Source organism: Xiphias gladius, chromosome 16, assembly GCF_016859285.1.
Source record: "Xiphias gladius isolate SHS-SW01 ecotype Sanya breed wild chromosome 16, ASM1685928v1, whole genome shotgun sequence".
In the NCBI taxonomy this organism is placed as follows: domain Eukaryota; kingdom Metazoa; phylum Chordata; class Actinopteri; order Istiophoriformes; family Xiphiidae; genus Xiphias; species Xiphias gladius.
The window spans coordinates 22,089,207-22,116,739 of NC_053415.1; the positions used below are offsets into that span (position 1 = coordinate 22,089,207).

General features: G+C 41.0%; 1 protein-coding gene across 1 annotated transcript in view; it reads left to right on the forward strand.

The window, feature by feature from the left end:
• The window catches only part of slc49a4 (solute carrier family 49 member 4), a 48,480-nt gene that overhangs the window by 12,993 nt on the left and 7,954 nt on the right, over positions 1-27,533 (forward strand). Inside the window, exons 3-8 of the mRNA XM_040148248.1 lie at positions 1,996-2,267; positions 3,055-3,184; positions 8,879-8,987; positions 14,103-14,170; positions 20,481-20,608; positions 24,755-24,937. Of these exons, the coding sequence (XP_040004182.1) occupies positions 1,996-2,267; positions 3,055-3,184; positions 8,879-8,987; positions 14,103-14,170; positions 20,481-20,608; positions 24,755-24,937 (890 nt within the window). The remainder of the gene's footprint in view (positions 1-1,995; positions 2,268-3,054; positions 3,185-8,878; positions 8,988-14,102; positions 14,171-20,480; positions 20,609-24,754; positions 24,938-27,533) is intronic.

Genomic DNA, 27,533 nt, shown 5'->3' on the forward strand with positions numbered 1-27,533 from the left:
ATGAACAAACTAGTATTTGCCTGCTTTATGTGTGAAGATACTGCTTTTTTAAATGTAGGACTTGGAATCGGACCTCAGTACTTTTTTGGTACCGACCAACATGTCCAAAATCGAAAACTGTCAAGAACGGAAAGCTGTCATTGAATGTTTGTCCATATTTTTAATCATATAATTACATATTCTTTACATATTCTTTGATCAGATTGTTAATAAAATAAAAAAAATTGCCAATGTTGAACTGTATTTTATGTAGGAAAAAAGTTCATTTGTATCACGTGGTTGTTTTTAGACAACATTTAACATTTTTTTTTTTTTTTAAAGGTTTTGTAGAAAAACAGGTTTATACTTTTCAGAGAATTTTTACGGTTATAGTATTAGTACCAAAATGTAGGTATCATGTCAGGACTTGTATTGTGTTCGAATAATGCAGCTGTCATCCTCACAGAGTTTAATTTTCTAAATGCTCATATTGATGGTTTTACGATGACGGGGATTGACGCTAAAAGCATGGCAGCTACGTGTTTTTCAGCAAGTCCTGAAACAGTCAGTATAAATCATGTTATTGAAACCAAGGTCTTGAATAATCTTCTGAATCTCGATCATGATATTTTAGAAAACATGGAGACATGTTTTTTTATCCTTGTCATATACCCTTACATCTAAAGTTATTATTTTCAAATGTAAATCACCTAACTAACTGGTGATATATTTCATCCAACTGGTATTAACAAAATCTTTAAAAGTGCTAAGGTTAACTTGATTCAACTCACAAAAATCTAGTCTTCTCCTACCAGCCTGTACTCACTTATGTTGAGTAAGGATCAACAGGGACTCTTAGCTATCAAATTTACAATCTAATTGCAAATATACTGAATATTTTTAAATATCAGACCTCCCTCCCTGTCCTCTCTCTTCCTCATCGTTTTCTCTCTCTGCCTCGTTCCTCCCTCCTCCCTTCTTGTTCTACGTTTCTCCCTGCGGAGCCATCTCAAACTGCTCTGAATGAATGGTGTCTTTACTGAGCTCACAGACAATCAATCAGCCATGCGCAGTCACTGGCGGCTGGCTGTCTCAGTTAGACGGTGCTGGAGAGGGTCGGGGGGTGCTGAGGGGTCTGGTGCCATCAGGGGACATCTCAGAGTACATCTGTCTTGCACAGCTCAGTCTGAAAGTGCACGAGTGAGACTATAATTTGGACTCTTTCTGGGGCAGATTGTAACTTACGTCCCCGGAGATAATTACACCTTTTTTTCATTTCTTCACCGGTCATTACTCCATCAGATTTTTATAACAAATACTTTGTTACTTGATGTCTTTATGCGTTTATTTTTAACTCAAAAAATAAACTGATGTGAGGCTCATTGCTGCAGCCATGTTTGATTATCTGTGTCGTTTAACAGTGGTAGATCCAATACAGTGTATTATAAATAGGCCGCACACAAAAGAAGGGTTTACAGGGTTAACGCACATTCCGAGAAACTTAAAATTCTGTAGTATAATTTTCCCGGTCGAATTAAAGTCCTTGACAATGACAAGATTGAGCAAAGTATCTTGGAAAACAAAGTTATAGATAGGTTGTTTTATTTCAAAGGCATTGCAGTCCTCCTCCAGCTGGAAGCTTGAAATCTCACATCTGGTCAGGGACAATGTAAAGTTAAATATCACATGGGCTCACATTTTCAAGAATTTACTGATAGTAGCTTTTCGGGGTCATTATTGACCCACACAATGCTGACCGAACCTTTCAAAGACTAAACTTAATTACAGTAACTGAAAGCAGCTGAGCTGAGAGAGCTGGATTTGCCACATCGGGCTAACTGAATCACCACGCTCATCACAAGATTATAATTCTTGATATTTACTGTCCAAAGTCCAATGTACAGCACAGATGTTTGCCTACCAACACACCCTTTTCTCAAAATGTGGTGTGCTATTGTTTATTTGTTGTTTTCAGTTAAGATTTCAAGCTATCTCTTCCTGCTGTCTCTGTTACAGGTTGATACACGGAGGTCAGTTTCTGAACGGTTTAGCTGGCCCAACCATAATGAGCGCCGGCCCCTACCTCTCCACCACATGGTTTGCTCCTGACCAGAGAGCCACCGCAACGGCCGTGGCCTCGCTCTTCTCCTACCTGGGCGGCGCTGCTTCGTTTGTAGTAGGACCTCTGGTAGTGCCAGCCCCCAATGACACCCAGGCAATAACCACAATGGCAGCAGCAGTTTCCGACAGCTCCATCCGAGACAGGATCCAGCTGGTTATGTATGCAGGTACTAACAGCAAGTGAGAACCTCTGAGGGCTCGGAGGATCGATAGCACATCATTCCGACATCATGTCAGACCATGTCAAGGGACACAAATACAATCTGGCGAGGGGATCCAAGAATTTTGCACTAACACCAAAAAACTCTAATTATAATCTTCATAACCTCCCCTCAAGAAAAATTGATTGCTGAGACTGTTATGCTTAACTGATTCAGAAAATTAAAAGCACGCTGAAAAGAGAAACAAGCATGCTGTAATAGATTGAGGCTACGGCATTTGTTTAACCTAAGGTTGTATTGTTATTCATTTTTAAAGGACAAAGCAGGCACCCTCTGCGAACCAAAGGTTTTGGAGATTATCAAAAGAAAAAATGACAGAACGTTTTCCACGTTAGCGACCAGGCTACCTGTCCATATGATAGATCAATTTGAGTGGGAATGCAACTCTGTCAGAGAGTAATAGGCAGCTGCTGCTTGATCAATCCATACTGTATGTTATTTAACGAAATGGACATATGGATATGGCTGCAATGGAGCTTTTGGGGAATAACCATAATGTAAAATGTGTTGCTTTGCCAGGAGAAATAAGTTGAGATATCACCCAACGCTGGGCCAGATTGCATGATTGTGTGACATGGACATGTATTTAGTCTATAGTCTGGTCTAGAAAGCCATTATGATCATTCCAGGGAAGGACTTTGGTGCCACAGTGACCTCTTTTAAAATGTCAAATTGCCTGCCTTATCTATGAAAATAACGCGTGTCCCTTATCTGTGTTGCTGTGCTCCGGCAGAGTTGACTGCAATTGCTGTGCTTTTTGCGGCAGTCCTGCTCTATTTCCCGTCACGACCACCGATGCCTCCCAGTGTGGCTGCTGCAAGCCAGAGACTCAGTTACAGGAGCAGCATCTGCAGACTCCTTAGGTAAAACCAGACACACATGCTGACACGCATACACTGTATACACACAAAGTCATCTGAAAGACCAGTACTGTCTGACACCCTTTGCTGAGACCATTCTTTCAGTGCATTATTCAGTATGCCTAACTTGATGTGTCCGTGATTCAGCTCCAGTGTAGACGTGTAAAATGAAACCTTAGTAATGCATTTGAAATTAGTTTCAAGTTCTGTCACGTTTTATGGGATAAGACTCCAACAGAGCAGTCAGGAGCAGATTTCTACAATACCTTCAGTGCTCTCTAACTGCTATGTCTACAAATCCATTAGGTTCAGTTTGGTTTTCTTATTTGCTTATGCAATGCGCACTTCTTCTCTTAGAAAGTCAAAGTGGCAGAATCTTGCGCCGGAGAAAGATATTGAATCTTAATGAAGGGGTCTGCCACTCACCATCTGCTTGGGCTGCTATCAAAGAAACCCAAGCCTTCCCTCTAGATTAATTACTAAGATATAATATACTGGTTGCTGCTGAAAACTACATCATCTTCTGCATCTATATCATCAGGTTCAGCTATCAGTATATTCTCAAGATGCGGTTGGAGAGAGGGGGAGATAATCTGTTATGACAAGGTTTGAATCTCAGTATTAGTGGAACACATTTATTGATGTTTCATCACCTTTGTCTTTTTACCTCCCTGGGAAAGGCAAAATGGGAGAGCTAAGAGGAAACAATGCTTGAGTCACACTTCACATAACGCCGCAACACCCCATCCCCACCCCCCTCCTCAAAGTTTCTACCGAGGCAATATTTATCCTCTGGGCCATGAGGAAACAGCATTGCCTGAGGTACGAGAGTCTTGCCTTTTGCCTGGTTTGTGGAAGAATTGAGGCCTGTGGCGGTGGCCGGGGATTAAAGGGCTGGAGAAGGGAGAAGAAAAGCTGGGCAATGGGAGCTGGGGAGTTGGCCTAGCTTTGTTGGCTACATTTGCTCCCCTGTAGTAAGAAATAGCTTCACAACTGCACCAAACTTTCCATAGGCCTTTGACCAGAATAGACAGGCTTAACTCGTTGTAAGAGCTCCTTCAGATAGATTACAGGGGCCAAGCATATATAAACCTAATGTATAGTTTTGGACAGATGCACGCACGCACGCACACACACACCCACAGACACACACACACATACGTACATACATGTTGGTCTTTCTATAATTGTGATGACACTCATTAAAATAATGCATTCTCCTGCACCTTACTCTAACCTTAACCAACACAAATTAGTGCCTTACTCAAACCCCTACCCTAACCGTAACCTAAACTGAACTCTAACCTAAACCTTACAACCAAGTCTTAACCATCAGACAGCCCTTTGAAGTTGTGAGGACTGGCAAAAATGTCCTTACAATGGCAAAATGTCCTCTCAATCATTGTTTCAAACCAGAATTTGTCCACACAACCATAGAAATACACACGCACGCACACACGCAGACTGGCCAACTTAACTAAGCCATCCAACTGGGAGGGTTTCTGTTCCACTTCTGATAGGCAGCCTTCCAGTGACCTGTTTGGGCAGCCTGTGGTATCCCAGTCCAGCAGCATCAAGCCTTAGAATTCTCCCGCAGGGAGTGTACATAGAGTAGGAAAAGCGACTTTTGAGTCTTTGTGTCCATGTGTACTCATACAGGAGGTAGACATAATAATGGAAACACTTCAACAAAAAGAATAAAAATTTAAAGCTCCACTAATTAACATTTTATATTAAAAATTGATTAAAAGACTCTTAATGTGAAAAGGGTTGCTTGTTGTGACAAACCTACAGAGAATTATTACCAACGGCAGCTGTTTGGAGCTTTTTAGCCTTATTTAGGTCATTGTTTAGGTTTTACAGCGCATTAACTGTTTGGCTAATTCTCAGTGCATTCATTAGCCATATTTCCAGCATTGGCTGGAAGCTGTTTTTCAACTAAAATGCCCCCATAAACCCGTTTAACTCTACTTGCCAAGTCCAAACATCAGAGTAGCTTATTATCTAGTGAGGAAAGTGGAACATCTAACAGCCAGATATTTTCTCAAGGTTTCGTAAAGACCAAACCCAAGGTGAATATGGTGAATACTGGACTTAGAATCATCAGGTGGACAGAAAACAAAAAGCAATTAATGCAGCTTTAAAGTAACTTAATTTACCATTGCGAACTCTTCAACAAACATGGATCATTTTAGTTTATACAACAATTATGATTTTTCATTTTTTTTACACTAGATTCACCACCTGCGACAGACAGGCTGGTAAAGTTAAGCAGTGCACCAATCTGCCTTTTTCTTTCAGCTTAGAGTTTCTGCCAATACTGATTCCCAATACCAGTGCTCTTTTTTTTCCCTGAATTTTAAAATCTATATCTGAAGGCATAGAACCAATTTGGATACGAACGATTTTTTATGTAAGGTAACATGAGGCTAGGGATTGCTGTAAGACTAAAAACCAAGTTGGTTGTGACCTAAAAAAATGTGTTATGTAACTTTATAATGACATTGATGAAGAAACTGTATTTAAAGTTTTTTAGTTGCATCTGTATGATGCCTGATCTTCTTAATAAGTTCAGTACCATTGCAGAGACCAAGTTGGTGGAGTTGATTGGTGCATTACCAGAAAAGTTTGTATCTGTAGAAGCTGAAAAAATGGTAACAATTTGTGACCCCAACAATGACGGCGAGTGCTATCCAGTTAGTCAGTTGGTCCGCCTGATACCTATCTATCGATGTATCTGTTCCATTTAGCCTGTCAGGGTATGAGCACTGGATAATGATCTTCAGCTTGATGAGTGTTTCCAGCTGTTCACATCTGCTTCCACAGCAGCAGTCTAATTAGAAGCCTGACTGTCTCTACATGTGATGTAAAGTTATCATTGTATTCTGATCACAGTCTGAGGGAATGCTAAAGAGCCCAAAGCCTGAGTATTGATGACCCCTGCCTCCCCAGTCATATTCACTTTAGCTTTGAAAGTTGTCATCTTGATGCATTGATCTCCATCTGGGTCTGCCAAGGACAAATGGCACTTAGCTGATGATGCCACCAGCTTTGAGACTTCTTCGGAAATATTTCATCACCAGCACGAAGGGAAAGGGAAAAACAATGTACCCTCGCTTACCCAGTACCTAGAGCCTGCTTGCTTACATTTGGTTATCTAAATAAGCTCCCAGGCGGAGAAAAAGGTGCATGGATATTGATTTCCTGCTGTTTTGGCAAGGTCAATGGAAAGGCTACTGGGCAAAAAACAGAGAGGGTCTTCCATCAAAGAGCTTTTATGACTGTCCCTCCATACTCGCTCCAAGGCCAAGTCGCTTCATGCTACTTAGGACAAGATAGGCCTGAAGCAGAGAGACAGGCTGTGTTTGTTTTTCTGTGGAGTCAAAGCACTCTACAAATAGAAGAGATTCATTGTCTGATGTGCACAAATGTCAGGAAAGGGGAAGGGTGTGCATATGTTTACAGCAACAGTGCAGTTTATGTGTCTTGGGAAAAGTTCCCCCCATAGTTTCCAACTCAAAGACTGACTTAAAGTGTGTATGTGTTTGAACTTTTATCTGTCGATTTGTCGAGCGTTTGAAGCCATTTTAGGGATGTGGGAGGCCAAAAGTGTTCTCCAGATGTCCCTGCACGATATTGCTCAGGATTGCTCCTCCATTATAATGAACAAACCAGGTGGAGAATAAATCCCGGAGTTAAACAGTGTCCATAAACAAAACAGTCTATGAATCTGTTGCTTGCTCTGCCAGCCCTGCCTCATTTGTCAGACGCCCAGTGAATCTAATCACATTGTTAGGGTTGAGGAGGTGGCAGTGATTTAAATCAGCATGCCACCTCATTGGGCGAAGGTGATTAGCGTGGTTGTTCCAAGTGATTGTAATTGGGTAGCATGTGATTGGAGGGGTGCCATAGACCCTAAAGAGGTGAGCTCACTGTGCGTATACTGGATACGCATACATAACTAGATATTTGGAGGTGTCTCCCCCCGTTGTACTCAGTTCACTGTGAGCTGATGAGATATTTGCAGACAGCTCGTAACAAACCCTGCAGCACAATATCTGTAGCCTAAAGCCATTTATCACAACTGGGAGTTGGTGCTTGTTTTTATCTGTTGTTGTGCAGTTTGATTTCAGTTGATAACTTGATAAGCAGCAGTCAATTGGCAATACACTCAGCTAGTGCTGAAAACATAAGCTGATTTTAAAAATTCGTCAGCTGATAAGTGGTTGTTGACATTTTTAGTAATTAATAATAAAGTTGTTTATCAAGCGAAAATGCCAAATATCCTCTGGTTTTAGGTTCTCAAATGTGATCACTTGCTGCCTTAAACTTTGTAATATTATTGTAAATTGTATATGTTTGGGTTTAAAACTGTTGGTCAGACCAATCCAGCAATTAGATCGCCTTGAGGTCTTGGAAATTGCGATATTTATCTTTCAATATATTCCAGTGTTTTACAGGCTAATGTATAATCAGTGAATCTAAAAATTAATTGATAGATAATTCTATAATTTAAATAACTGGGATTATTCGGGAACAATAGGGAACAGAGTAAATGATTTTCTTTACATTAACAAGAACACCTTTAATCCTCCTCCCCTATTTTCACTAAATATTATGAAATGATACAGAACACTAAACACCATTCCATTAAACAGTGCTCTCAAACTGGAATAGGGCATTTAAACTGAGATCTAAAGACTGAATATCTTTTATAGTGAATACAATTATCAACAAAAAAAAACCTGTTTCCACAATTCTTAAATATGCTGATGCTAAATTGCTCACAGAGTCAGCGGTAGCAGTTGCTGTAATAGTCGCGGTTATGGCACTGCCAGTTTCAGCTTTTCGGTCTTCACAGAAGAGGGAGGTTTACATTCGACTTGATTATTTTGATTCAGAGTGTTCGGTTATCGCTGAAGGAAGATTATATTGATTCCTTTAATTCTTTTATCAGATCAGCATAATTTATTATCAATTCATCGATCAAATGAATGAATCTCACTCCATCTGTTGAACAACACAGGACCATGCCAAGCATTGAGAGTATTCTGAATAATCATATAAATCCATGGCTTTGGACTGTTTTGTTCAGTTTTAGGTATATGTGGTATATATGCCCTCTGTGATACCTCTCAGCTTTGTCTGGCAGCTTTGGCCACTATGTTGGGGTAGTTGATTATCTCCCTGTCACTACGATGTACATAAGGATAGATCTTTAGCTCTGACAGGAGCCGTGAGATGAACCAGAGGTGTGTGCGTGTGTGCGTGCGAGCGTGTAAAGTGACAGTAAAGACCTGGAGCTGATGGCAGACCTCCAAACACCAGTGAACAGGAGGGGAAGGAGGCATTCCATTATGTTGCTTTCACTCTTTCATCTCAGGCCAGTGCTGCTAGGATATAGACTGTATGTTCCGTTTTTACCGAACATAAGTGAGTGGCTATAGTTAATAAATAAACAAGAGGCTAGCATAATAACCCTCTTTCTTTTCACAGAACGTTATGTTGTCCAGCATATTATAGAAGATTTAAGGACATATTATGCAAATAATACTAATCCAATTGTTCCAAAATACACCTGGTCAAAGAACTCATCCATATTCATATTGTTGGGAGAATCTGTGCACAAACAATTTAGACATAAGACTTATTTATGAGCGCAGTCTTGAATCTCTAATGCATTTTTCTCCCCTTTAGTAACTTGCGGTTCCTGATGATAGCGCTGGCCTATGCAGTCCCTACAGGAGTGCTTGCCGGCTGGTCGGGAGTCCTTGACATGGTCCTTACACCAGCCAAAGTCAGTCAGGTAGGCAGCAAACACGAAAAAAAAACACACACACACACACACACACACACACACACACACACACACACACACACACACACACACACACACACACACACACACACACACACACACACACATAATAGAGTAACATCTCCCCTTAATCTTGTTAATGTATTTGGTTAAGATAAAAACAACATCTATAAGCCTTGACTGGCACTCAGTAGAGCGCATACCTGTGCGACGGCCAAATATTGTTGAGCACTTCGAAAAATCTTGCAATGTTTAGAAAAGTGATAAAAAAAATTCCTGGATTCGCCCCTTTAACTGGATCCACTCCAATATTTACTGGGTTCTTCCCTGGTCCATGCCCCATCCCTCCACCAAGTTTGGTGCAAATCAGTTCAGTAGTTTTTGCATAATCCTGCTGACAAACAAACAGACAAACCAACAAACAGACACGGGTGAAAACATAACTTCCTTGGCAGAGGTAAAAAGGTCACTAACAACACTGAATATAGTAGCTGTGAGTGGGCATTTTTTCAGCACACATTTTGCCAAGAAATGTTTGTGTGGGAAGCCATTCCAAACACCATTCCATCAAAAAGGTACAATCCTTAGTCAATGCTGCTTTTTTGGATGCCTTTTGTGGAAAAGGTGCAGGCTAAGTCAGCACTTACTCTTCCCAACAGTCTAGTTTTCATCTTGGTTACCCTTTAGGTGGGTAAGTTTTAACCAAGAATAGACTGAAAAGATGCTCACCATGTGTTTCTGTATAAAAACGAAGCAGCATGAGTAAATCGCTGTTCCATTTGCCAGGTTTGATTTTCCCATTTTGAAAACCTTCACTGTGCCAGCAATTTGCAGATTTCTCACAAGTGTGGCCCATTAAAATGAACAATGGGATAAATAGCTGGTAAGGTTCTTCTTCAGTTTCATTGTTGCATCTTGAATCACCTTTCAGAAACTCATGCCTTCAGAGAGTGAGGCCTGTTATCGTCTAGTTGAGGCTCCTTAAAGTCAATGCACAGAAAAGATGCATTGCATTTTAAAGCAGATCTGAAATGCGAGGAAAATGAGGAAAAGATGAAAATGATAATTCATCATGCTCAGCGTTTCTGTCCATCTTTTCTGAAGGGCCCAATCAATTGCAATTCACCATTTGCAGGCCCGCTCTCCATCTTCAGGCACGTTGAGTGGGGCTGGTTGTTTGGTACCGATTAGAGACAAAGCTCTGTACTGTTAGCATCTTCCAGGTCTCTACACAGCAGTATGTCGAAAGACAAAGGGAGGATCTTTTCAAGGTTATCATCAGACAGGTGTTGCTTTAGAGGAGCTCGCACACAGGAGAGTGGAGGATGAGACACTTCTCGTCACACCTCTATCTTTATACCCATGTCAAGAGGTAGCAGAGCGCATGCCAAATTGTTCTTAGATTTCATTTGTTCTCAAAGGATTTTTTTTTCTCTCTGCCGCACTACTTTTATCCATGCTAGTTAAGGAGATAAAAAGTGTGTTAAGAATAAAAGTCTGTTGCGGTGAGGTGAGCTAAGTTACAGGATATCCCTTGGGTACAAAACATCGTGCTTAAAAGATAAAGGAAAAGGTACCGTGATGTAAGATAGCGGAGTTCTTATGCAACAGAAGAGTTCTGAAAATTTCCTTTGTTCTTCATTCATGGAGATGTTTATTCTTAAAGTCAAAACTGAGGAACAGCAAATACTGCATCTTCTTTTTGTTTAAGCTCACTATGCTGCTGCAGATCCAAATTATAGGTTTAACTCAACCTGTTTTCCTATCTGCTGTAAAATTTGTTGACTTTATCAGATCCAAAAACAGTGCAGAGAGATGCTGCACAAGATGTTACGTATGTAGACCTTTTTCCTCTTTCTATACCTAAACTCCCATGCATTTGCATTGGAACAAACACTTTGCTTTGCTCTGGTCCCTTGCTCTTTTGTTATCGTTCTCTCATCCCTGAAAATTCTACTGATTCGGACTGTTTCTCTGGTAATTTAAAATATGCAGTAAGAGCCTCAGGGCGAGGCACAAAAAAAATTGATAGCAAGAGGGCAAATTCATACTTTCTATTCATTTCCTCATGCTTTCCTATAATTTGTTAATTTCGGTGCAGATGAGTGGTTACATGAAGGTGCACTCACAAACAGACGCGAACACCTCGGTACTCCTTTCCTTTCCTGATAATTGCTATATCGTTTTAGAGCAGAAGCTATTCTATTTGTGTAGCCTGTGTCAATCTGTTATGATAAAAAGCGTACCTCCAGTTAGCAATATCTGTGCAGACCAGATCCTGCTCCAAATGGGCAGGATGCAAGTAAGCTCATTTTTCACCTAAGTGCACTACTTACATTCTGTTGTGCCCCCTTCAGTTGTGCTCACAGACCACAATAGGATCTGATGCAGTGCATCCCACCTACGTGCCAACTTCCAGCCATCTTGGTTTATTACCACTGTCCGTCCTAGTTAAAGGCTTCTGTCTACTTTTGGAGGTCTCTTTCTTTCCATCCCTTTCCTGTCCCTCTCCTTCTCCCTCTCACAGCAGCAGGTCTGATGCTGCATGTTGTCATGCTCATTTCAAATAATGACTTCTGTATTGTAATTATCAGATGCTCTTGTCAGTGTTCTAAAGTGCACACATTTGACAACCATGCTCTACCTCTGCTTAATGCAGTCATTTATCTTTATTCTGCTCCCAGATCTCACTTCATCTTTCCTGTCTTCTCTACCCTCCCTCCATCTTTGTAAGCATTTTTCTTTCAGCTGTTTCTTCGGGGTTCTCTCCCAAAGATATAGACATTTCTGTCGTCTGTTTTATCAGCTAGCCGCACAGACTGATTGAGAGGTGAGTATGGCTGCTGTGAGGCAGCAGGAGCAGTTGAATTGCGATTGAACGAGACACGTGTTGCTCTCTACTTTCTAAGACTGGACTGGAAAAACCCACTCGTGCCCATTCCACAACCGAGGGTGCTAAAACAATGTAGTTGTGAAATGTCAGGATTGACATCTAAGCAAAAGAAACATGCACTACAGGTGACACAAACTAATGAAGCACCAAGCCAACTCTCAGCTCCTCTGCCATGGTCACAGCTGTCATGCTCGGCTAATGACATCAAAAAAAAGCTGCTTGGAGTTAGGAGTTAATAAACCTGGAGTCCGGGAGGTAGGAATTAGGGTAAGACCAGGACAAGAACCATTCAAACACACAAGGTTGATAACTCCGTCTGACAATGCTAAGGTGTGTAAATCTTGATTTGGATCCGATGTGGAATTGGGGTAGTATAGGATCTTGTAACAGCGCTGCATTCCTGGGGCTTGAAAGTCCGCTGTGTGAGCTCTGAGGGAGGAAATGTACTAGACCTGCAGTGAGAAGGATTGAGCACAGAGTTTAGCATTATCATGATGAGTATGACTCGGGAAACAGGTACCATACTGTGATCATCAGTTATACTCTATGTAATTGTTCCCTTAATGGAGACGAGCTATTTAGAATGCACAGAACTAGAAGGCTGTTCAATGTGTCCTGCTTCTTTCAGTTTTATTGCTGTTTTTATTCCCTTACAAAACCACTTGCGAAGTTCTGGAGCACTGATTAACTTTATCAGAATGCATGTTCTGCCATCAGATAGAACACTTACTTGCCATTAAAGACTGTTTTGTGGATTATCTGGGATTACATGAAGTGACTTTGAGTAGTAATACCATGTCGACCTAAAGCTAAGGATAAGGTCTTTGATTATTGGCTCAAAAGGGCTTATAACAGGAGACTGACAGAGAAAATTAAGGAAAACAAAACCTTTAATGTGTCAAGAGCCTGAAGTCCTAGCTTTCCCAACCCTAACACCAGTCACCTCCATCTTATTGACACAATTGCTATATAGCAGACATGATTAAGCTTCAAATCTGGCCTTTTTTTAGGTTTCTAAGGCACTGAGAATACTGCAGTTAATTAACTCTCCACCCGCACATGGAACACAGTAATTTCCATCTCAGATTCGAAATGGCTTGGCAAACAATTTGTGTTTAGCTTCCTAAATTGGTGCACAAACTGATGTGACATTACACGCCTCAGAAACCCTTGCTTTGGTGCTGCACAGCCTACATGGATAATAAGCGGCAGTTGTAGGCGCCAAGGGGTTGTGGGTGTTAAAATGTCTGTGAATCACATATTTTGATGTGCGTCCTTTACTAAGGAAGGTGCAGTTCACCTCACCTCGGGGCATGCATGCCTTTCCGACGAGTTTTTAGCGTTTTACATTACAGATGGCTGGCCCACACAGAACACTCAGAGGAGTGTAATTTAGATCAAATACAATGACATTTTGGCATTCATCACTTATTCAGCTAGAATACATTTTACATTTAATAACTTTGATAGTCCACTTTTCTTCATTATAGACTTTCCTGACAGGTCGTTGCAGAGTATGATTAAGCAAAAAGCATCAGATCCTACTTTAGATTCTGCTCCCTTGCCGTCTCATCTTCCATCTGGTTGAATTTGGTTGAATCTGAGTTATTGCCTCGGGGAGATTGATGGGAACCAAACACCTTCACTGGCACTCGGAGACGTTCTCGCCTTGGTGCCACACACTGATTGGTTTTGTGTGTGTGTGTGTGTGTGTGTGTGTGTGTGTGTGTGTGTGTGTGTGTGTGTGTGTGTGTGTGTGTGTGTGTGTGTGTGTGTGTGTGTGTGTGTGTGTGTGTGTGTGTGTGTGTGTGTGTGTGTGTGTGTGTGTGTGTGTGCGTGTGTGCGTGCGCGCACGCTACACTTTGCCTCATATTGATTCTGCTGCAGTCCCTTGGCCATAACATTGTTTCTCCTGACTTTAAAGGCCAAGTGTAAGTGTTGGCCTTCATCAGGATAAATAAGAAAGGACAACGATCTCGCACACACACACACACGCACAGCTGTTCTTATAGCAATGCTCCCTGGCAATTTACCAGACTGACTGACAGGCCTCAGCAGATTTCAGACACTTATTTCTTGCTCATGGACTGCATGTTGAACACTGAATAACCTTCCCTTCTCTACTCTGCCTATACTCCTTTTCTTCTGGCTCTTACCTTCTTTTCTTTCTTTTTTTTAACTCACCATCCCTTTATCTCATTTTCACACAGGTGGATGCAGGTTGGATTGGTTTCTGGTCGACTGTCGGTGGTTGTGTGTTTGGGGTGGCAATGGCCAGGTAAGTTATACGTCGCTGCTTCACTTTGTGACCACTGAATTTTGTTTTAAGGTGAATATGAAGTTGTACGGTAAGATTGCCCAAGCGAGTCAAGACTGCTAAGACCTGTGTATATCTTGACTACTGATGTGTAACAGATCTTCTTTCTCAGAATGGGCTTGCTAATTAACATCTCTGAAAAAAAAACTCCATGGATCTCGGTAGCTTATATGCAGCCTTCTCATCCATGTTATTATGTAACTTTAAAAGAAAACCTAAATGCAGTGCCACCCTTGTCTGGTTCCATACCGCCCCCGCCACTCCCCAGCCCCCCCAAAATATCTCATTTTCTCAGCGTTAAAGTAAAACAACATGGCAATTCAGTCTGATTATCAGGCTTATACCACCCAGCTCAGTAAGAACTTGATGGACCCAGTGAGGCAACAAATTAGAAAATAAACATTTGCTGTAACCCCTCATTTACATTTGCGTACCTTCTTTGTGCAACCCACGTAGCCCTCGATGCAGAGTTGTTTCTAAGATGGTCAGAATACCAGACATCTGAGCTAGTTGCCTAAGATGTAGATCCCTATGAAGTTAGCATAATGACAGTTCCACGTGGCTACTTTCTGTGTTTACTATCGGATAGACTCAGAGACAAGTGTTTGAAATGATTCATATAAAAATCATGTTTATTTGGAAAACTGCAGGAGGGTTCACACTGGTAAGCACGGCCTATTAGAGGCACATATAAAGGAAATACACCAGATACACAGCCGACATTAGCATTAACATCAACCTAAAACAACAGTTTTAGGTCGGTGATGAAAAATCTGAGGAAAGGAAAAATCACATTTTAAATTCATAGTTTCATGCAACGTGTGGTGATGGGTCACAAACAGACAATCCTTTTTTTAAAGAGATCATGGGACAGAAAAGTTGGGAACCTCTGGCCTAGATGAAGCTGAAGGTAAAGTAGAAGAACTGACCTAAATGTGTTTTCAACTTTAAGTTTCTTTGCATCGTTAAAAGAGAAACAAATAGGGAAAAAAGCACATGAAAAAAAGTCCAGCACATATGCAACTTTAATACAAACATGTAGGTTGACACACTGTCAAAACCACCTGTTCCTAAAAGGACTGAACAACAGTCCTTTAATTCACAGTGTGGAAAAAATCCATTATCCAAATTTTAAACATTAAATAAAAATAAAGGAAGAACTGAAAATAATAAGTCAAAAAATCTAACAGGATTCAAACCCAGTCTCCTGGGTAAAAGTCCTGTATTTGACCCATTCATCCACCACGACCTGCTTGATATGCGGACTTTGTCGCTCTTCATACTACCTCACCTGGCTTCCTAAAGCCTATCTGGCAGAAAGCCTTCACCGATTAAAATGCATTTCTAGCCAAAAAAAAAGACATGACAATAATCTTATTAACTTGCTAACAAAAAATATAAGTACCCTGTGTTTAGAGTGCATGGAGAAATTAAAAGTCATGAAAACATGAATGCTATTTAGACTGGGGTAGTGGTGCACTTCAGCCTCTTGTGGCCAGAATGAGTATTGCAACAACAAACGCTTCTCCCAACAAAATCCTGACAAATTTTTTCACAGGTGAAAGAAAAGTAACTAAGAAAAATTATCCCAGTAAAACTTTTTTTTTTTTTTCCAACTGGCAAAACAATAAAAAAAATAAAAATAAAATCATCTGTTTTCACAGAGGCACCTTAGAAAGATTATACTGGCAAAACCTATTTTTTCCAGATGGTCTTAAGTCATAAACACAGGAGAGAAAGCAATAATCTGCATATAATTACAACAGAATGTCACACATATTTTTAGACATTTGTGTACACAGGAAGCTTTTCGAAAGTGACAATGATCAGATCTGTGAAGTTGAAGATAAAAATATGTCTTTAAAATATAAATATTTATCCATGTTGTGATGTGTGCATTTGTAAAATAGTTTTAAATGTTTTCAAAATGCTCTGTAATTGTGTGTGGATTGGAACACGCATTTGTGAGTACCCAAAATTATGCACAAATCGTTGTACACATTTATAAATCTTATTTCTCATTTGTAGATCATGTAATACACATGTTTGAGTTTAATTTCTCTCCATAGTTTATAACCTTATTAATAACCAATAAATCTCTTGTAAAGAACAGTGAGTTTAACTTGAGTTAACGAAGGTTGTCTCTCTCCTGCTCCCTTCATCTAATCTACTGTCTTTTAATATATGATCTGAATCCAGCGACACTGTGATAGAGTGAGGGGAATAGATGCTAATGCACCTGCCACTTCACCTCCCTTGATGAATAGCGAGCCACACTGCAAAGACAAAGTGTGGAGTCTGCAAAAGCGAGGGATTCTTTCCTGCTCTGACAGATATATGTTTATCGCAGGCAGCGGCCCAATCAGCACTTCCAGGCAGGCCCACTGTTTTCTTTAAGTTGTAATCAGGGAAATGAGCCCATAACTCCCACTGTTAATCAATGAAGCTGTTTGCAGCGCGACATGAGCGTATGTAAACAGAGCTGTTGAATTATTGGTGTTGATTACATAGACTCTGAGTCCATGGAGGGATTGATTACTCTCTGTTTGGTTTTTTGGGAAATTCAGCTATCACAATTGGCCACACATCATGTGCTCTATGTGTAGCTGTTGAAATGTGCTGAGCACGGTTGCTAGGGGTCGGGTTTGAACTCGTCTTACTGATCATGCCGTTGAGTTGTGTTCAGTGGGTAGCAGCATTAGAAAAGGTCCCTTATTGCATTTTACAGTCATCTAAGTCAAAGTTACTACACTTAGTGTTTCAAAGGTAGTTACAAAACTTTATACATGTCATTATTTCATCATTACTATCTCAGATTTTTAAAGTCAGATTTTCTGTGACCATTTAACCATAAACCCAGATATTGTGCACCTATATCTGTGTTATAAAGCGCTGTGCTGTGCTAAGCTAGAGCATAATTAAAGTGTTAACACTCTTGTGATTTGTGGCTGCTGCTCCTGGGTCATGGGAGCAGACATCCTCATTTAGTATCATCAGTCACCGGGCTGATGGCTTTTTTCCTCACATCTCCTCTTTGATCATGATATCCGCTGGGAAATGAGCCCCTAGATGCAATCTGACTGAAGTCCTTTGATTAGAGCAATGTTTTAAGACAGCAGAAACAGAAGAAACTAAACTGTATCTTTAATTTCTTCTTCCCCTTTCTATTCCCTTAAAACTAAATGCTGTCTTTCTCTGCTCTTTCATTCTCCTTCTTCATCAACTTGCTGCAACATGGCATCATTAGATACATTCCCAGGAAAGCCTGTGGTAATGAACTGAGCAGAGAACAATCTCTGTCCCTTGTCACACCCACCAGCAGCCTTTAAGATTTTAATGTAGAGATGTGACTCATTACATACCACTAGCTCTCCCTCTCCCTCCAGCTTGCACGGTTTGCCACAGGCGGCAGAAAATGGGCCCCCTCTAAATGCAGTTTCACATTTGAAATGGCTTATACTCCTGCAAAGCTAAATCTGTTAGGGGATCAGCAGTTGCCCATTGCCAAAAAACACTGGCTGCTTGCAAACATTTTATTGCCTGTGTCTTGCCAGTGGATATTCAAATCACAGGAAGCTTAATACAGCAGGTTCAATTAGTTGTGGTGGATGCTCCAAGTTGTGGTACCCGTCATGGCAGCATTTGACAAACAATCTGGCAACTGTTTAATTCTGTGGCCCAGACAGAAGCTGATTGGATGACAGTGAGTTTGCTGCACTTTTTTTTTTTTTTTCACAGATTGAGGAGGGAAAGAATAACTAATAAGGGTCCCTAATTATCTTCCCATTACAAGCCCCACGAATAGAGGGGGAGAAGGGGTGAGGGAAGAGGATGTTGCAGAAAACATAACTGCGTTATTCTCTTCACATCACAAAGGTCTGAGCCAGACAATACTCCAGGTTAATAAGATGAGACAGAGTAAACACAAATAAGTATCAGCTACTGCCTACTTTGTTTTACCTGCAAGGAGGGACAATCTTTGATTGCATGCTGGCCTTCATATTATACCATCTACATCTATTTGGTTATTGACTGCATGTCCCTCACTAAAAACACAGGCGGGACCAAATGATAATATCATACTGATGATATTTCATCATACCTCGCAGGCACTGGGAGACCAGAAAATCGAATCCGACTCTACATGACTTAAATGATGCTATCTTTATGGCTAATAAATCCTGTTAGAGGAGTGTAAAGGATATAGTGGGCTTTTAATTCCGACATTGCCTCATGAGATGACATGACCCTCTTTACTCACTGAGTATTGTAACTGAGCTCTGAATGGCTTTACGGGTGAAAAGTGTTTTTCTTGTTCAGTGTTATTCTGTATTTTTCTTGTCAACAAATTCTATGAAGAGACCAAAACCAACATAGTAAGTCAGTACATTTCGACTTCCACACCATGTCTGTGGCAAGCCCCTCTGTTTCCACTAAGTACGTACATCTTCGAATGCAGGTGACATGTAGTTGCGGTTTACGAAAGGTAATTTCTTTAAGTGTATGTGGGATGGACTCAAAATAAACTACACTGGCCATTTTCATGGCAATTAGGGCACGTTTCACCCAGTGCATCATTGCGGCTCACTGAAATGTTTTGAATGGAGTTCTGTTGCACAAAGGAATAAGGTACTTTATATCAGGCCTTGACTACACAGGCACCACTTGTTATTGGCATTGACTGTTGGGTTTGGGCTTTGTGGAACTTGTTGACAGTTAGAGAAACAAAAAATTTCGCTAGCATTACTCTGTAAAAACACAATACTTATGATGATAGGATCTTTAGTTCTGCTATTGGTCAGCTGTAAGCTGGAGCTTTTCAAAACCCAAAGTCTTCTCAGTTGTATTAGTTTCATTCAAACTGTATTGCACTGTATTGCACCTGACTTTTTTTTGGCAATCAGTGACCAAGCTCTTTATCAAGTGGACTCAGGGACCATTAGAGGTTGAGTGCACAAAATAAGCTACTTACGGTGTTTCTGCCTAGAGGATTGATTGGAATTGATACGGGGGAGTAGCATGTGATCCTCTATGCAAAGAGATGAGGGTTTGGCTGGGCGCAGGCTAAGGATTTCCTCCCTCTCTGGCACCAGGGGGAGGTTGAGGGGTTGTGGATATGAGCCAGTCAGTGGCAGATGGGTGATGCAGATTCGAGGGGTGTAGCTGTGGGCAGAGGAGCTAGACATCTCTGTGTAGTGGCGAGCGCTTGGCACTCTGACTAGACTGTCTTTTCCAGTGCAAGCAGCTCATTCTTGAAAACAGAAATACGATGGCTTTAAGGCAGAGTTCATCATCTTATGCCCCTTAGCCTGCTCTAAAGTCTCTCCCAGTGATTTGATGTTCAAAGGTAGGAATGTAGAAAGTAGTGGATGTCCTGTTAACGTGGAGGTAATTTGTCAAGGCTGTGAATGACAGCTCATGAAATCCCAGGAGACAAGAATGTTATCTAAAAATGCCATCCCAGAACATTTTGAGTGGAGATGTTCTCATTATCTGCCCAAAGGATGATTTCCCTCCTCTGCTGGCCCTCAGCATACTGACAGAACTTCACAACCTAGCTGAACTAATCAGCCGTTTCCAACGCTTCTTTTTATTCCTGCATTAAGTTCATTGTCAGGATCACCCCTCTTTTCTCAAGCATCTTGTCTGTGAGCAACAAAACAAAAGTAATTAGTGTCTGTCTTTGCTACAGGCTTCTGTAGCTCCATCTAATCTTTTCACAACCATACATATGCTTACCCAGAGGAGCAGAGAAGAGTTAATGAACTATGAAGGGTTTAGAAAGGGCTGCAAAAAGTAACCATGATGCCCAGGAGAGTTTGAGAATGGCCGAATGACTTGTCTTCCACAATATAATACAATGCACATCTCAAGTCTGTCTGTTCAGCTGGTGAGACAAATTGAATCAACTTTTGAAACAGTTTCTGTTCCTGTAATGACGAGTACAACTGAAACACTCGGAAACAAGTGGGAGAAGGAAATGATCTGGCCTTTCTCTGAAACAATGCATGTCTGCGGTAATAGATTATGACACGAGTCACAGACGAGGCAGACATTGAGAAAATGCATAGCAGCTCATTGTGTTTATGAGCGATGTCTCTTATTTCTGAAGCAACTATCTGCTGATTTCAGTAAGTTTCTCTGCTTTTTGTCCTGGTGTTTTTCGAGAGCAGTATCTTTTATATATTGTACTTTGCCTCAGTGTTTTTTTTATTTTTTTTTATGTAGTGACGGTCCTCCTTTCTCCCCCCTTTGTCCCACCCACCCTCAGGTTTGCAGACTCTATCCGGGGGATGTTGAAGCTGATCCTGGTGCTGATGCTTGCAGGCGCCTCACTGGCCTCTACCTGGTTCACACTCACCTGTCTGAGCAGAGTCACCCACCTCCCCTCCACCGCAGGTGGGTCCGCAGCAGCATCACTGTCAAGGTCACACTGCACACAGGTGGTGCATCTCGGAGGCTCTGATACAACCCCGAGCCAGAATGAATTCAGTGGGCAGTTCAGTGCTCTTGCTCAGATAGATTTGCCAAAGGCAGGACAATCCACATTGAGTTATTATATGGATTTGCGGTGAACCAGACCACAAGCCTGTTTCCTCTGTATTCCAGCTTAGTACATATAGACCGGCAGGTAAAAACATCCTCAGCAAACAAAACAACCAAGGCCAACAAGTAGATTTTGCCCAAGAAAGACAGTGGCCCCTTACGTGCAATATGATGACTGTCTTTCTAAGGCAATATCTACTGGATCTAGTACAAAAATTACATTTGTTCCAATATGGTATTTACATTTATTTATTTATTTGACCTATTATTTTAGAACCTGTGTTTTTGGCTGTGGTTGTTTTGCCGTGGTTGTTTTGTTTCCCTCTGTTCTTTGATGCACAAATCAGGAGTAGCGTTGCTAATTTTATTGTATTCTGTACAATGACAGTGATTATAAGATTTAAAGGCTGACGCTCAGCTTTAATTTGAGGGAATTCCATAACAAATGATCAATGTAAGAATTTTAGCCGTTTTTATACGCAGTCCCCCAATTTTAAGGAACCAAAAGTTAAACACAAAATAAAAATAAAATCACAATATTCAAAGGTACAAACACAGTTTACATTCAGTGTTTGTTACCAAAACGCATTGTGTGTATCTTTGGGGTCTAACACACTTTTTCAGTGCAGTTCCTTCCTCCATAAAATATTTGGATAGCCGGCGCATTGTTTCATTTCGAGACATGTTAGATACAAACTTAACTGGTCTTCCCATCAAAGCATTGCTCCATGAACCGGTTGTAGTCTCAAATGTGGTTGAAATTTATTTGCAGTCAATAACTGTCTGAAGTCTACAACCCACAGATATCAGCGGACATCTATCGTTCGTAATAATGCTCTGTCGTGCCTGTAGTGCACCAAACTTCACTTCTTGCTTGTTTAAGGGCCTTTTTACCCTCAGTGTGGTCCTCTGCAAACAAAACACGTGATCAGTTTGATCGAGTTCATGGGATTAACTTGTACACTCAAGAACATTTCCACTATTTGGCCCTAAAAACTCGCTGGTTGCCTTGTCTGTATGTTTTGGATCGTTGTCCTGCTGCAAAGTTTCATATAGTCTTCACAGGTATAAATGTAAACACCTTCAAACCCCCTGAAATCTTAAAGTCACCACCATGTATTAAACTTTATAGGTACTGATTCATCTCAAGTGTTGGAGCTCAGAGCCAAAAATATTAAAAAAAAAGATACTCTCACTTGCCAAATACTTACAGACTGCACCGTTTACTTGGTATATATTCAGCAGAACCAATCCATTAGTGGATGTCAGTGATAAAACCATTAGGGACATTAGTGGACTGAGCTGCCTTTCCCTAAGCCAAACCAATAAGCATACCAGCATGTCGTTCAAAGCCACTGATTTTCATCATCATCCATCATCACTCCCCAAGCCTTGGCGTTCCTCTCTTTCTGTCTCATGTCTTCCTATCCGAGACACTGGCAGTTTGCAGCAGCCGGGCTCCAACCTTGTTCGTCCACCTGGCAATATCATACAAGAGGGTTGCGTGATACTGCAAAAAAAATCTGCCAAAACCACCACATCATCCCAGTGTGGGATGGTCGGTATCACACACGGAGCTCAGTGTAATCTGCAGTTTCTGTGAACAACTGACAAATTATCCATGCTGTGTCAACATAGCAGCAAGGGTCTGTGTGATGTACATTTCTTCTTCTGCCTTTGGGGAGCATTGTAAGCCTTTGCTACAAAGCTGACGGTAGAGAGATGATAGGAAATGAGGGCAGAGTGATTGGGAATGACATGCAAGAATGTCCAAAATACATAGTGTTTCTTTTTTTTTTCTGGCCCTCCATCTTCTAACATGAGATTCCTTGACATTATTTATTCTTTGCCACTTGACAGATTATTCTGATTCCTCAGTTTAACACGTTACACACTTTACGAGCCATCAGAAAACGGCTGTAGGTAAAACTGGGCTCACTGAACACCTGGGGTTTAGGACTGTTGGTCGGACAAATCAAGAAATTTGATGAAATCAGATTGAGCTTTAAGAAACTGTGGTGGGCATATTTCACTATTGTCTGATATTTTACCTACCAAAAGATTAAATAATTAATCAAGAAAATAATCTGCAGATTAAACAATAATGAATATTACATTTTTATGATGGTTATTACAATTATTATTTGTAGCCCTAAATGCATGACTGTCTAATCCTTTATTGTAGTAGGACATAATTTCTAGAAAAAATACTGTCTTCTATTCAGGCCAATGAGGTTCATCCCATGTTCCTCTGCTGCTGTGCTCACCTCATGTGTCCTTCCTTCAAGGGATCTCCTACTGCCTTCTGGGAACTGGCGGTAGATAGCCTAATTCAGTAACGTGAGAGGAAAAGTTGAGGCGCTGTTAAGGGTTCGATATGGGTGCTTCATTAGGGTTGAATAAAGACAAGCGGGGGAGGAGGCTGCCTTTGATTGCTGCATGAGTGCCGCTTGGGTTCCTCGTCACGGGCAGGCAGGCAGACGGGCACGTGAGGGCCCTCAGAGGCACTGGGATTAAAGGGACGGGCAGGCTAATGGGGAGCTCGTTTGGACCAATCTGCTGTGATAAGGGAGATGGAGGGTGCCGTGATGCTCCAGAGGTGATGGCTTAATCTCTCTGTGCATCCGCTCTACTACATGTTCAGACATTTTACTTTTGGCCCCGGCCAGAGGACTGCAGCTGAGACTAAACCCTGAGATGGCCAAACATACTGGACGATCGTTTGACACACAGCTCTGCGAAAGACGACCTCCACAGGGGTTAATAGTGGGAAATAGATTGAGCCTGTCAGCACATCATGCTTTTAAATTAAAAATTGAAAAAAATTTAAACCAGCAACATTCTAGTTATGCCTGAGGAGCGAATGAGACAAGCAGTTTCCTATGTGGACAACAACAAAAAAAAAAAAAAAGAAATTTGATTTTGGTATTTTGTAGAATCAATTAAATGAGTTGGATCTTAATGCTGAGCGTGTGCAAGTAAACTAAAAACGACAATATATTACCAAAAACAAATTCCAATTGAATTGCCGTCACAGTGCCATCAAAGCCTTCTGATGACACTACATGCCATGCTCCTTATGGAGTGTTACAAATAGGTCTGGGAATCAAACCTAAATACTTTCTAGGTGGTGACAAAAATGTGTCCATAGCTCCGAGTATCAAAAAGTGCCAAGTACCAAAACCTGCCTGATCAGACTTGTAACCTTCATTACACATTCTTTGATCTAAATGTTACCGTTTAAATAAATGTTTTGCCAATTTTACACTGTATTTTATTCAGGTAACGTTCTTGTACACTTACTTGTTTTTAAACAACATTTAACATTTAGGATGTTTGGCCTTTTGTGATACATTTAAAAAAAAAAAGACCTTTATGGAAAAAAATGTTTCTATTTGTCTGAGTAAGGTATCGAAAAAGGACTGTTTTGTCATTGTTACTGATACTGAAGTAACTAGGGCTGGATGGTACATGTACTGTATGTGCACTCATCCTCTACCAATTTGAGCACCTACAGCCTCAAACTAATCCTTTCTAAAATTCAGCATATGAAATAGAAATGTGATATAAACAAAGGAAGTAAGCCGGATACACGCAAACCCTGACAGATTCAACTAACTGTGTGACACTGCACACCAGGTGAAGGGGGACTTGGGGGAAATGTGACATGTTTTGGGTTGCAAACTGGCCATTTTCCATCAAAACAACTACAGTATTTTGGTTTTGCTTCTAGTAAATTGCCACCTTAAGGGGTGGCATTCTAAATGAGATGTTTCAGGATGAGGGCTCGTCGTAAATCTCGGTGCTGTTGAGAACAAATGGCACAGTAGGACGCTTTAATAGGTGGTATAAATCACCAGTGCTGTTCCATAAACTTGACTAGTATGAGATCTTTAATTTAAACACTTGCTCAGATGGGATTTGATGCCCAATTACATCAAAGTTCCCCGTTAAACTGTAACTTATTGTTGCTCTACTGTTTCTTTTGCCCTTTCACAGCCATCCTGTACACTTCTTGCATCCTGGTGGGCATTTTTATCAACAGCAGCGTGCCAATATTCTTCGAGCTCTTCATCGAGACAGTGTACCCAGTCCCTGAAGGCATCACCTGTGGAGTGGTCACTTTCCTGGGGAACCTGGTCACAGGCCTGCTCCTTTTCTTTCTCACCTTTTACAGTAAAGGTAAGACAGGAGTACTGCATGTGTACAAACAGGGAAACATTATGTGATGAAATCCCCACTGCTGTATTAATATTTAGAAAAATATAAATGCATTCATTCATTCATTCATTTTCTGCACCCATAAGTGTCGCGCCCTATTGCGTGTCATGTGGTTATGATAACAGTACTTAAATATTTCTTTTGTTATTTCTTTTTTCTTTTCTTTTTTTTTGGTCAGTGGAAAACGTCTAAATGTGCCTCATTCGGAGGCTTTCTTTCCCCCTGCAGGTGTCGCTCGCCTTCCAAAAGCCACAGGCTCCATTGTTTTCAAAAATCCATTTGAAGCCCTGTAGATGCAGTCGATAAAAGGTAGACAGTGGAGAAATTAGGTTCCAGTGAAAATGATGAATTCAGCACAAAGAAAGAAAACCTTCCTATTGTAATTTAACCTCAGATTTATCTTTGAGTTGGCTGCCCGACAGAGTTTGATATAATAATTTAGGGCCACAGCAGAGAGGACGGCATTTCATCTGGATCTCTTCTGCCTCTGCTGCTTTCACAGGAAAAAAGTGAATTCATAAGTAAACCAAGCTCAGTCATCCATCTAAGCAACTCTGTGTGTGTCTGCGTCTGTGTGTGTGTGTGTGTGTGTGTGTGTGTGTGTGTGTGTGTGTGTGTGTGTGTGTGTGTCCTGTCTTTGGTTTCAGTCGTCATTTCATTCTTCCCTGCAAGTTTGGCTACATTACAGCAGCAATCAGCTGGAAAGACGGATCCATCTCTGACACAAACATACTACTTCTACCTTTTATTTGTTTGAGTTTCAGACCCTCGTAAATATTCATTAGTTTCATCCTCCTCCTCTGCCAAATCCCTCCGATTGCTATGAGGCTACTACGAGCTGCTGCCTGACAACTGTTTCTTTATGGTGCCCTCTGGGTTGTCCTGCCATTGTAGCTGGATATGATTCTAACAAGTACGACAGCCAGGGCAAGAAAGCAGCTCGCATTGTCAAGAACAGGAAGTCTAACATTCACATGACATGTACCCCAGCATGGGAAGATATCAAGGCTGCAACTAATTATTATTTTCATTGTGGACTAATCTGTTGATCATATTTGTGATTAAATGATTAATAGTTTGACCAATAAATTGTCAGAAAATAATAAAAAAAAAGGCCCATCTAAAGTTCCCAGAGCAAAGGCTAACATCTGCAAATAGCTTTTTTTTTGCCTGACAAACACAGATGTTGTGGATTTGCTGATTAACATATTGATTACTCAACTAATCGTTTCTGCTCTTTTTTTGTAGTTTTATACATCTGCAAACTAATATTTCTGAGAGTGAAGCTTATGAGAGCAGAAGTATGTTTAAGATAATATTGGGATTATTTGTTTTAGGAGGTTAAGTTGCTCCCAGGAATTTAAAATTGTAGTAGTAAAACTGTAGTACGGCCGCTGGGCTGAAACACAATGCAGATGCAGGATTTGCTCGGTATGTTTTACAGGTGGAGTGTGAAGGGTTAAGAACGAAGCTGGAGGGATGTTGAGTGAATTTGTTTAAGTTTGGTTTAATTATTTTCACGGTAAAAACAAGAGTAGTTAAAGGATAATGTAAAACTGTAAATTTGGATCCCAAACATAAATTGGGATCCAGATGACAGGTAATGTATTTTAAATTATCTGAGCCAGTAGTATGTCCGTATGGTGATATATCATAGATTTGACAGCAATATACCAAGTGTGGATAGACAGAGCTTTGGGTAGATAGAGCAGCTGCAGGGAACACACACACACACACACACACAATCACAAGAGTGGAACTCATAAAAAATACGTGACATATCCTCAGCCAGACACTTCTCCCTGCAGTTCTGAATGATAGCCTGCTTGGTGTGGTTGAAGGTGTGTCTGCATGCATCTCAATCTGTTGCATGTTTCCAGTACAACTGCGCACCTGGTGCGTTGCTGCTCCTCTGTTGTTTTTGAGTGCAGATACCAGCACTTGTGTGTGCGTGTGCATGCGTGTTTGGGTGAGCCAAAGGGCATTTGATGTGCTGAGATGGATCCTGAGAGCTTCCTTGTGACAGCTGTGGAGAAGATCAAGCTGAGATGAAGGAGGTTTTTACGTCTCCTTTCTTCATTTCCCACCCTGAAGTCAACTAATAGATTACGATGGATTGAAGCTCTCTTGTCAGAAAGTTCACACTGCTGCAGGCAGGCAGGCAGGCAGGCAGGCATTGTACACGTGAGCTCGCAGGTAACTAACTACCTGAGTGGTACATTGCCACATACTTTTCCAACCATCTGCTAACACAAAGTGTCTCTAGGTACCAAGTTGTTGAAGTCTCCTGTTCCTGCCACACTGGCAGGTAACCAACCACTGTTTGCAGATCAGAGCTGGGTAATAAACCAGTGAAACATGGATATCATGATGTAAGGTTCAGTATCCGGTGGCATTCAGTTATTATAACAGTGGGATATATTTATGGGTATGGCTGGCATTATTCTGTATTTTTGGAAGTGGGAGAAAATCCTATGAAAACACCAAAACCAACAATTCGTACGTATCGCAACACTTCCCAACATCCTTAACCTGACTGTAGCATTTTAAAGGCCAG